Raw genomic sequence first — 12480 nt, 5'->3', positions numbered from 1 at the left:
TATCATTAATTCATTAATAGATCAATATATCAATTATGTCAATAACGACTAATAATCAGTGTTATTCGTATTTATATCGGTATGTTAGTATGGTTTGTTGAGAAACGTAACAAACAGTCTGCATGTATTTACACGAAACAGTTATAGCTTATTGTTAGTGCTAAAGTGTTGTTTGAAACATACATTATGTATAATTCTCCACTTTGCAGTCGAATCACTCTATACTCTATGTATTACTTCATTATAGACGTTTAGAAACAATGAAATAGTTGTTTTCATTCATTTTCTTCCCTTAAAGTCTCGAGTCTCGAGTCTCGAGTCTCGAGCCTCAAGATATCATTCGTAAAGATTACTAATACGCGATTAATAAATGGTATGTTTCACAGTCATGGTATTTTTCCCACGGGGAAAAAGTGTCACGTATCAAGAATTAAAGCAATTTCATAAAACACGTTACGTTTGTTGATTTGATATTACTTACCAGCTCGTCCATCGTAACCGCGCTCGTCGTCGTCGTCTTCGTGTTCTCCGCTCTCCTCACCAGCTGTCCCTTGAGTCTGCACAACCCTCGGTATTTCTACGAGAAGGAAAATAAATGTGAAATCGTTGACGAAAAGTTACACTAAATACCGCTCGTATCTCTTCTAAAAGGCTACACGGTTTCCTCTTTCGTATTCGCAAATTCTGCCTAATTGGACGCGCGATCGTGCGATAACACGTTCGAACGGTCGCGTGTTCCTTCTCGTTGATCGATCGATCGCTTCTAAAAACAGGACGGCTACGGTCGAAAATTTCATCCCATTTCTTTTTCTTGCGTCTCGAGTGATCCTTTGCTGTCTGAACTGTTAATGGAATGTTGAAGTTTTCGTGTGTTTCGTTAGATATCGAGTGCCCTAATAATGAAGACTTTCAATTGGATCATTGTTTTACTATCCTGCATTGCAGACTTGCGTTGCATTGATTGCGTTGTTAACATTTATTGAAAAATCCTTACATTTTAGTTAAAAATGAAGTAGATTCAAAATTATAAAAATACTTATGTACATAACTATACTTTGTATATTTTAAAATCTTATTATGCATATTTCGTTCTATTTTGTCAAAATTACTACATCACTCTACGCAGTAGAATTCTCTTTTTTTGTTTGTTATAAGAAATATGTGAATAGGTCGTATCCCACATTTTTTAAAAAATTACGTGTTTTACTATTCATAGATTACATGCTTGTTAGTCATAATAAACCAATAACAGATGTACAATACTATTGCAGCAAATTCTTTTTGATATAAGAATAAACTTTCACATAAAATATATTCTAACATTTTTAGAAATTATTTATATCGACTGTCATACATATTTATGAATTTCATTATAGAAAGACTATATTTTTATGGGCATTTAATTAATAAGAAGGTAATAAATACTTCTTGATCGCCCAGTGTATCGGAGAATGCTTCAGCTTTAATGCAAGGGTCTCTATGTGTATAACAAGTTAGGATAAACTCTATAGGGAATGGTGCTCTGCGATATACTGGACATAATTAAGTCTGCTACATACATACTTATATATATAAGTATATATACGCAGTACATATATATATATATATATATATATATATATATATATATATATATATACGTAGTCAATTTATTAGATCATCAATGGTGTAGAAAAAGGTGATAATCGGTCATAAGAAATATAAACTACTGTCTCGAGTAACAATTTAAAGAATGTTATTAAATATTAAATTACTATTATTATTATCAATTTCCAATATATGTGACTAATTAGTTTCGAGTACGTATTTATCTCGTAATACATTAAACATTTGATGGTATCATATAAGATACGTAGACCTTCTACTTAAATGAATAACAACATATGAAATATGAAGATCTTAATGCCTTAAGGCTTTAGGGAATTTGTATACTTACTGATACAAGGTGCAATGTGCGATCTACTCTGTTGGTAACCTCTGGCACATCTGTTACAAGTGGTACCAGTTACTCCGTCTTTACACGGACACTGGCCAGTACTTTGGTTACAAGTTTTTCCGGAAGCTCCGATCGGATGACAGTCACACGCTGTAACACGCAACATGCAAAATAAGGGATGGTTAATTATAGTTATATTATTAGTTGTAGTAAATAGTTAGATATATCCAGAAAATAATTGGTGTTATAAGCTTTTATATAATGCTAAACACTCCACGTGCTTAACTCGTGTTACTTTTGATATACATAATACTAATAACATAATACTGTAACATTTAACTTTCAAAAAATTTAAGTACGGTAAATATTTTCCTTTATGAGGTTTGTGATTTTATTAATAAGATATTATGAAAGAGTTAGTATATATGTCTTGCTTTCTGACTAAATGCACGATATAACTACATAAAGAACAGAGGTACAGATTCTGCAAGTTTGCGCTTGTAATAAGAAAATCTGTAAGAATCTTTGCAATCTATAAAAATCACCAATTACAGATGCTACAAAGAGTTAATACAGTACGAATAACACGTACCTTTTATCGTTTCGTAAATCTAACGAAAGTCAAATTAATATTGCTTTATAATGATCTATTACCTAAACAATTAATTATATCAAACTACAATTACTTAAAAATTAATAAGATCGATCAATTTCATCAATTTATTCCTCATTTCCATTCTTTAATCATCTTTTCTTTCAATAATCGAGCGCTAGTCACGTGAAAGTTATAATTCCCAATGTCACTCGTTTATTCATTGATCAGTGTTTTCGCATTCAGCGCATCCGGAATTAAGAGAGGTGGAAAGAGGCTAAAAGCAAAATCGAGGGAGAAATGTTCGCTCGAAAAGCCAGCTTGACACGTTCCTTTTGCCCACTTACTTATGCAAGCTCGTATTTTTCATGCGAGAGAGACACTGAAAAGCGGTTAATTACGATTGCACTTCGAGCCGAGTGCATCACCGCGAAAATTTAGGAGGAGACTCTCGAAAGCTCTGTCGGTCGTTGCTCGTCTGCATTTCCATTTTCCCTTCCCTCTTGGCTCACTTCTTTTCTATTCTATCTCCACTTACAATTGGCTATGGTATTACTATTTTACAGTAAAACTGTTATTGTATTTGTATGCAGTATTATAATGAGCTTGTTGCACGTCTGTGAATACCTACTGATCTTTTCATCTTCCTTTTCTCCTCCCTTTTTAAAGTTTTACATGCAAATATTACAAATATATACGATACATATATACAAATATTGCAAATATTACAAATTTTAATATTTTTCCTTGACTATTTACAGCTAGAGATGTTCGACTAACGTGTGCCGAGTGTTGTACCTAATGACGTTATTTTAATATTTCTACATCGATCAAAATTGATACATTGAACGAAGAATGACTAGGACAAGTATAATCTATTCTACTAAATTGTACAATAAAAGACCTGTTGCTTTCACGATTAAATTCTACTTTTCGGTATCTTTTCAGACATTCGTAAAGTATCGTTTTGCAGACTATTCTTAGTAATTCTTCGTTCGAAAGTTTAAATATTTTCTGCCAGTATGATTTTACTATTTGCTACTTAAAATTATTATGTCATCAAGGACTACATCGATCATCGAAAGTTGGGAATAAAAAGGAAGCACACGTAAAAGTGGGTGCTCGAAGTATTTTCAATTTTCATTTTATTAATTTTAAAATTACATGCGATTGCGAAAAAAATAAATGTAAAATAATTCGGGAAAAGATATTAGAGCGACAATGAACGGCGATGGTCAGTCCAAATAGGAATACAATCTCTACAACATGAATACCAAGTGACCATTTGCACTTCCGCGAAACGGATTAATCTTGAGGAGACTGCCGAAGGGACGAACAACCGGTTCACGCTTCTTCCACATTCATACCATGAGCACAGAAGAGAATTTTAACCGTGGCCAAATGAAAAAGTGTTCGAGAAGTTAGCAGTAGTATTCTCAAATTAATTTAACAAAAGCAGATAACAGTTTCGCTTGTCTCTTTAAATCGTTATTTATTTTTACTTTTTTTCATTTCGATTATTTTTTATTATAGATATTACCATTTATTTTATTAACTATTAGGAATTTATACTTATCGTACAATAAACTAAACGTGTCCGTGTATAGTGGTAAATTATAATTTCTATTTTGTTTATTTCTGTTGTTGCTTTGAATTCATTTTTTTTTCCTATACAGCTCGTTACGAAACGTCAGCCGCGAAACTTACCACCACTGACGCGAGAGAGTCGATCTCCAGGAAATCAAACCGTCATGTCAAATGTTTTTTTCGTGGCGATCCTCTCAATTATCACGCGGCCATTTAAACGCGCGTGTTCTCTGCATCGACTGTAACAAGGCGTAACGCGAGTAAAATGTAAAATGCTCATGATTTACGAGCGGTGCATGTACTTTCTTTATTCTCGTAGGTGTCTCGGAGTCATGTTTATATTAGCTAGCAATAAGTGACACGCCGGTATGCCTGCTCATTTTACAGGCGTAAACGTGAGTTACGGTGCTCCGTTGTGCTTCCTGAGCACGCTATTCGACCGATCGTTCCCCGTGACCCTTGCGAAACGCACTCCGACGGTTTGTATCGTTGCATGCATCGAACATCGATCCGTGAGAAATCTGCGCACGACGTTCTTCGATCAAGTTATCCTATTAAAATGGTCCGTGTAATCAGGAATTCGAAAGTTTCCAGCCGATCTCGAGTCAGTTTTTAGCAATTTGCACATTGCACGTACAAGCGCGTTTGTTGTTTGTTTTCCTTGCATATGAAAATGGGAAAATTTATTTTATTCACGAATGCGTTATTTTAGTGTAAAGTTCGATTAAAGTCGTTTGTTAAGTCAGCCGCGTACACCCTTCGAGACTTTGATCTCTCTATAGCCTTTAATCGAAAAGAAAATCAGATGCCTGTTCCTGTACTCTGAGCCGAATCACAGAAATTTCTCCACCATCGGAGCTCAAAGCGTTTTCATTCTTTTACGAGTTTAATGAGAATTCACGTTAAATAAAATGGAACTATCGTCCTTCTGGAGCTTTTAACAAGAGAGTCTTTCACTATTTGACCTTGAGATGCAAGTCGAGAAAACATTTCCTCCAGTTTTCTACCACTTCGTTTGTCATCTTATGGGAGTGAATGAAACTCTGTGTTTTCATCTTCGATGTGTTTTGTAACAATAATGTAAGTATTTTCGTTTTTAAAGAGTTGGAATATTCTATGAATATTGACGACATTCTTTTAATTTTTTGGTTATTTTGGTGGAAGAAGAATCTTAGAAGAAAAGAAGGTTACCATATATGTACGTGTATATGATACTATTTATATGATTGAATATTTCGGTGTAATATTGAAATTTGAAGTAACAAAACAGAGTAAGTATTATGAATTCTACATTCCAACGTATAGCTTAGAATGCTAGCTTACAATATTTGAAATAAATTGCACGTATGTATACATATATACATATATACGACGTATACACGGGAAGAAAGTTTTGATCAATTTTAAAATAAATATTAAGCTGATTCAAGGAAATATAAAATATTATACGATCCGACCCTCGTACTACGAAGCGGCAAAAAATATAATTGCAATGGTGGAAAGCGCAAATGCTGCATTCGTCGCGAATACGGTTTAACGCGCTGGAAAAGCAAAAGAGGGAAAGACGTTCATAAATTCAACTTACCAGGCCACTTTTACAACAGTAGACCTACACGTATTTATATCCGGATATCTACATGAAATTGTTAAGGCGCTTTAAGCCGATTACCGCGGAGGGTCAAGTTGGCCTTGCTAGGTTTCTTCCTCGTCGTACTCTCACTTTCCCTCGTTTTTTAGACGTTGAAAAAGTTATGGTACATTAACGAGTTGAGTGCATCAACAAACTTACAAAAGGGTTTTAAGGGATTAACCAGAGTTATTAAGAACGCCTCTGTCGAAGGGGAAAATGCAATAAAGAGCGTTCACTGCTTCTAATTCCTGTTTCGCGCTTGCTTCTTGATTTATCCCGACGGATTTGTTCTGTTTTGCATCTAAAAAGAAAGCTATGAACTATACAAATTCGATTCTTGTCATGAAAAATGTTTGAGACATATTCGCCAAACAAATACAAGAAATTACTTTTTACGCCTTTATCTTTTTTCAAGTGGCGATAACAAAATAGAGTATTTAATATAAATTATAGATCTCATTTTATTATAATACACACACACACACACACACATTCTATACATATACTATACTTTTATACATACAATTATATATATCAGTACACATATATTATTATTGCAATGTAAAACACGAAAAGCAGTGAATAAATATTAAAACAAATATTAGAAACGTACAAATATCGTGCGAGACTGCTACAATCAGTAACAATCACAGATCTTTTTGTTCATCTATTTCTTTCAAGTAAAAGTTATATAGATAGTAATATGAAATTTCTGATAAAATACAACAATTGACACCTACTCGTATTTAATAGTAGTAATAGTTATAAGAGTAATTATATTACCTATTCGTTTACGTTCATTTTCGACGTGAAAAATCATAATGATTAACTTCCTAATTAATAATTGATTAAATAGGCGATATGAAATCCCTAGCACGTGTTTTGCATCAATATTCCTTATTATTTGTAGGAACACTACTTAAAGATAGCGTAAATCTTTACGTGTCCACTCAATTCGTTTAAGGAAGAAGATGGGATAAATCTGGCAACGAATTTGCATACTGAAATCACCCACTTGTTTTTGCTCGCAGCAGGTAGCACGTGGGTCGTTTGATGGTTACTCTCTACCTACGTTCTTCTTCAGTCTCGTAAGATCACAGCACCCTTCGTTTCGACTAACTGCTGTGTATCAACAACATCCGGTCCCAGATTTGGTTGTAAGAAACCTTGCAGCCTTCGGTAGATGAAAGCCAACGAAAATACTTTTCAGCAAGGGAATTCGTCAAAATAAAATTCATCTGCGTAAACCACTACTTTAAACTCGCTGTTATAAATTATATTTCTTATTTTATTTATACGAGATATTAATGTTTGTCTTTAAAAAATGAAAAATAACGTGAGAATAACGTGTATAACAGAACGAATTAAGTAGGTGCAGTAGTATATAAAATATGGAGTTTTATACATACATCTCGGGTTATAAGAAATTTTCAGCTACTATTCGACTTCATGCGCGTACGACTCGTTAAAATCAACTTACGTTTGTTGAAATTACGTCACGCTATAAGTGAAGTCGTAACGTAAACACTAATGCAATGAATCGTTTTATATAGATGTGTAGGATATCGAGTGGAAAATTGACGCCTTTCGTTATGTCGCTGAAAATTGATAAAGCAGAAAGACTTGTTTTGAGAAATAGACACATCGATAGATGGATAGCAATGTTTTTAAAAATATCAGATTACTTCCGATAAATTACATATTACTCAGATATTACATTAATTTTTAAAAGACGTTACACCAACTATCGTTATTATTACCTACATTAGAGATTCTAGAAATGGAAATAAAAAACACTGTTCTTTTAGAACTATAGAAGATTCTTGAGAACCGAATAGGAAAGGACTGGTTCTATCTACTGTTCCCTGGAAGAGAAAACAAGACGATATATTTTTATTTTTGAATAAAATTCGTTACGAATATGTGACACGATATTGTGATGATAAAAAAAGGGATGCCCGTAAATTTCATGCGCCTACGAGATTAAAGCACTTGAATGGACGAAACACGTGATACTGAGAGTAATAAATGGATCGTACAGAAAGATAGTCAATTAAATCGAGAACAACGATCGGTAAATGCGGCGCGTGGATGCCAGCCAATTTATTAATCGGATTATCAGGCTGATTTCCCTCGAGTAAACCTGGGTGCGGGTTGCTCGATAATGTCGATCCATCGAAGCCTGAACAGTTCCCCCTCTGTTGATCTCGTCCCTCTACACTCCACATTCTACTCCATCTTTCCAAGGAAATTCCCGTTGTCTCTTACGTCGAGGATGTTTTTCTTTTCCCACTTAATAAAACAAGTGGGAAATGGCATGTGAAAATCCAGTTGTATTATCTGCTCTTTGATAGAAGAACAACGTTTCTTAGATTGTCAGCTAGCTGAGTGTTGCTCAAAGACGCTTTCTTTAAATTCAAGATTCTTGTCAAAATCGAGGTTGCTTCTTTTGTAATTGGAACATGAATTTCCGCTTGAAGAATTAAACTGATGTGAAAATTCTTCCGTATGTCAAAGATGTGTCCTTTGGAAAACCTAATAGAAGTAAAATATGATTCATCTTGGAAAGTATCATTATTAATCATTAATACAGATATTTAAACGTAAAAGTCGTAGATATCTTTTTAAAAAGAGGGTTAGTTTTTATATAATTTTATATTTAAACGATTTTTATATCTCGATTCTAAAATTCACATTCATAATTCGATAAACATTTTTTTCCCAAAGCATATTTGTTTAATTTTATAATAATAAAATATTTTCAAATAAAATTCTCCATCTTAACGTATTTGATAAAAACTCGAATTATTTGTTATTATCGTGGTAAATCGTCCACTCTTTTCCAATCGATAAAGTCTAGTCCTCCCCAGGACTTACGGCTCATTTGACAGCCGAATTTTCCGAAAATTCCACGCGATCCGAGAAGCCTCGATATCATTCGGTCGTTGATATATCGAATATTGAATAAAGCAATCACCATAACATCGCGCGAAATTGCTTCGTTATCTTCGAAACCTGTCATCGAAGAGTGATTGAACGATGTCATTGCTAGCCCCCAGTGCCTCGTCAAGATGATGGAAAAATAATTTCCTAATCAACCAATAGGCTGATGTGTTTTTTTTATATCTGGACGGACAGTAATTGTAGGGGATGGAATTAAATGCATATTAAGAATTCAATAATATTGTAATATAGTATTATGTTAATGGTAATAATGATATATTATATTTATTGGCAATTGATCAGTAACGTATTTTCTTTCATTTTCTACACTTGTCTATCGCCATTTTATCCTGCTTCTATAAAAGAATCCTATCCTCACGAAATCCATCGTTTTAATAATATCCATCATTTTTAATATTGAAAATTAAAGATAAAAAGTGTAGAATACATTTTTTTTTGTTTCAGGCTTCGTCTTCAAGAAAATTGAATGTAGCAATATTGGACTAATCCTCGATTGCTGTTAAATATGCGAACGAATAGCGTAAAAGGAACATGCTTCGAATGTGTTGTTCCTAACGGGACAAGGTTATTCCTTCTCTTTCGATCTTAAGTCGTGCTTTCGAATGGCATAAACGAGAAAAATCTTCAAATCCGATTCAAGACACGCTCGTATACTGGTTGATATATTCGCGTCACGACACTCACGACGAGAGAGCGGGCTTCTATTTTGGATTCGGTTCACCTTGCGTTTCCAACCCCCGTAATCAGACTCTGTGTCGAAGAAATTCGGATTCATAATTCAGGGCAGTCTTTCTTCCTCGTTCCTACCTCCGTTTTTCGTTCTTTTTTCTTCAATCAAATACGTGGAACTCAGCACATTGTTATCCCTTCGTGTACATAGGCTGGATCGAACGTCAATGTCATGAAAGCATATTCTCATTGAAATTCCTTGCACGAAATTCGTATTTCGTCATATCTGCATGCTTCTTGCCACATCAGAAAGATCAATATACGATGACTGTAGTATTTCTTTGAACGTGGCCAAGGAAACCAACGTCGAAGAACAATTGTCAAAATCCTTCTATGCGGGTAATATTAGTTACGTCGAAATCGACATTTTCTCTTAGAGAAGTTGAAATTGAAATGCAGATTTGTGAAAATTGGTCACGACGTCCTTTATATTTTTTTTCCTACAGTTTAGTTCGTATATAAATAAATTGCAGGTAAACTATCTGCTATAATTTCAAATTATATTTACTTGAGCGATATACATAAAATGATTGTCTCTCGCATAATGAAAAGAAAGTCGACTATTCTAAATGGGATGGTATCATAATAGTCTGATAATATATATGAAAATTATTTAAAGAGTTCTCCTCTCCAGCTAAAAGGACTTTTAAAATTTTTCGATGTAATTATTCCGAATTATTGTCCAGATGCTTGATTAAAATTCCTGAACTCTCATACGCAGTACGTTTATGTTGCGTTTCGTGGTTAATCGTTCAGTACATAAAGCCCAGCGGAAAATTTGCATCGAAAAGTGTCCCGAAATGGGGATGCTACTCACATCCATCGCTACTTAGCTCCATTCTCCATGTAGTAGCGTAGTAGTGTGATTAGTACGTGCACACTGCACACTGTACACGCTGGCACGTGTATAGGTAAGGATACCCACCTGTGGCGGGAGTATGCAATAACGATGGGCCTGGCCCATCTTATGTAAACACGCTCGCGTGAGGAGAGCCTCTTAGCTGCTGCAGAGACCTATGTAGACTGTAGACTGTAGACTGTAGAATGTAGACCCACGGCATGGCACCGACGCATTATGCACTCGATTCACTTCGCAAACTTACATCTTCGTGTACGGGTCGTTATATCGTCAGAATGTTCGCGTCTATCCTTTTCTTAGATCGTCTGACCACGATTTTTCCCGGAATGCAAAAACAATGCTTGCAGCCTGGAACATCCCTACTTTAGTACCTATTATATTATGTATTTTCATTGAATAGCATCTCTCCGTTTCTGTTTCTTATTTGTTGTACGCGCTTATTTATAATATTTAAAAATAAGCAAGATCGGATCTAACTGGTACGTTTTTCATTTTTCGATCTTTGTAATTCTTGTTTGGTTTAACGAGTTGAACTTCCATCAAAGATAGATCCGTGGTACGTTAATCAATATATAAATTTTGCTAGTTCTACATAAACTAGAACGATACAGATTTTAGTTATCTATTTAAACTAGATCGATTTAGATTTCTTTGGCGCTCTGTCATTTAATATTATCAGTTTGAAATTATCGCATGACACGCATCGACGATTACTGTCAGTGTTTGACAAAACCGGCTACTACTTAAAGCGACATAATAACGTCTCTCCTCGATATCCTGCATGAAAAATTCCGTTACTATTTCAAGGTATCGTGTATAACGTTTCGAAGCATTCGAATCAATGTCAGTTCTCGTTTGTACAGATAAATTACTCAAACGGGAATGGAAACACCAAGGATTTAATTACTATTGTTCTTATCACATAATCTTAAGAAGAAAACGATTGTGCGATTATTATGATGATTTGAACAACTGTGATCGTTCGCACAAAATCCGAGAGAAATGAAATATTATTTTGGTGTATATAAGATGCTAGAACCCTTTGGAGTTAATTCAGTTCAGAGTTTAATCTACTTTTGCAGAAGGAATTACTATCTGGCCTCTTATACATTTTCAGCCGCACCCTATGCATGTATATGATGTTTGCAGCAAACTATAAGCGATTAAAATGTTATTTGAGAAAACGGCATTTCATATATGCTAACCTAATACATACAGGCACGCTAATAATCCGTGACAAATCACGTTATTTAGATTAAAGTTAGAAACCCGTCGCCTAATGTCATTGGGGACTTGTTAATTTTAACGTTGTTTAATATGCGACACTTGAGAGAGATAAGATACGAAAAATATGCGACCGCTAAATTTTATCCTAATTCCATCAACCACTCTAGTTTCGAAAACACTTTAGTTTTCTTGCTTTTCAAATTTAGTAAAATTTATAGATGGATATGAAATAATAAATATTAATATGAAATATTATACGCGTTGCATCATACTCGTTAAGCAAGAATATCCTTTCCATCAGATTAATGTCGAATTTAGTACCTATTTTGTCACATAATTTCTAATTCTTTTATAACGCAAAAAGTTAAACATTGAATATTACATTAAATATCAAATACATATATTTATATAGTAGATTTTCCGAGAAGATAATTTCTATCGAAAATAAAGATGATAGATCTTGCTAACCAAAAATATTAATTATTTATTAATTATATATTATACATTATATATAGATATATTATTATTGATATATTTATGTACAATTTATAAAGAACGTTGCATTTCTGCTCTACAAATTTACTACAAGCAATTAAATGTGCGGTATTAAGTTCAACGAGTTCAAACAGGCCGGATGGGTGAAGCAATATTATGTTACACTAAATGCTAAACTAACGAAACATTTCGTGCTGAAAAAATAAATGGAGGAACTTGAAAGAAATGCCATTACAATTTTTAAACCTACATACGTCGTTTGATGTATAATTATAGATATCTTATAGAAGATATCTCTTTGACAAAACTTGTTCCCCGATCGGCCGTTACAATATGAACAGACAGTCGATCATTTTTTTATCGGCCGGCTTCTTTGGACCGCGGACGTGCGACGCAGAGAATGGAATGATTGCCCAAGGCTGCATTTATGTTTGACATTTATCGGAAACGACATTTGCGTT

General features: G+C 34.1%; 1 protein-coding gene across 1 annotated transcript in view; it reads right to left on the bottom strand.

The window, feature by feature from the left end:
• Positions 1-12480, bottom strand: part of LOC117240036 (netrin-1-like) — a 110792-nt gene that overhangs the window by 17091 nt on the left and 81221 nt on the right. The window contains exons 3-4 of the mRNA XM_033505885.1: positions 1937-2086; positions 482-577 (exon numbers count right to left, since the gene is read on the bottom strand). Of these exons, the coding sequence (XP_033361776.1) occupies positions 482-577; positions 1937-2086 (246 nt within the window). The remainder of the gene's footprint in view (positions 1-481; positions 578-1936; positions 2087-12480) is intronic.

This window comes from Bombus vosnesenskii, unplaced genomic scaffold (assembly GCF_011952255.1).
Source record: "Bombus vosnesenskii isolate JDL3184/JDL3185 unplaced genomic scaffold, Bvos_JDL3184-5_v1.1 scf7180000014535, whole genome shotgun sequence".
NCBI lineage: Eukaryota > Metazoa > Arthropoda > Insecta > Hymenoptera > Apidae > Bombus > Bombus vosnesenskii.
The sequence above is the reverse complement of the archived record's forward strand: the minus strand, read 5'-3'. Positions and strand labels throughout refer to the sequence as shown.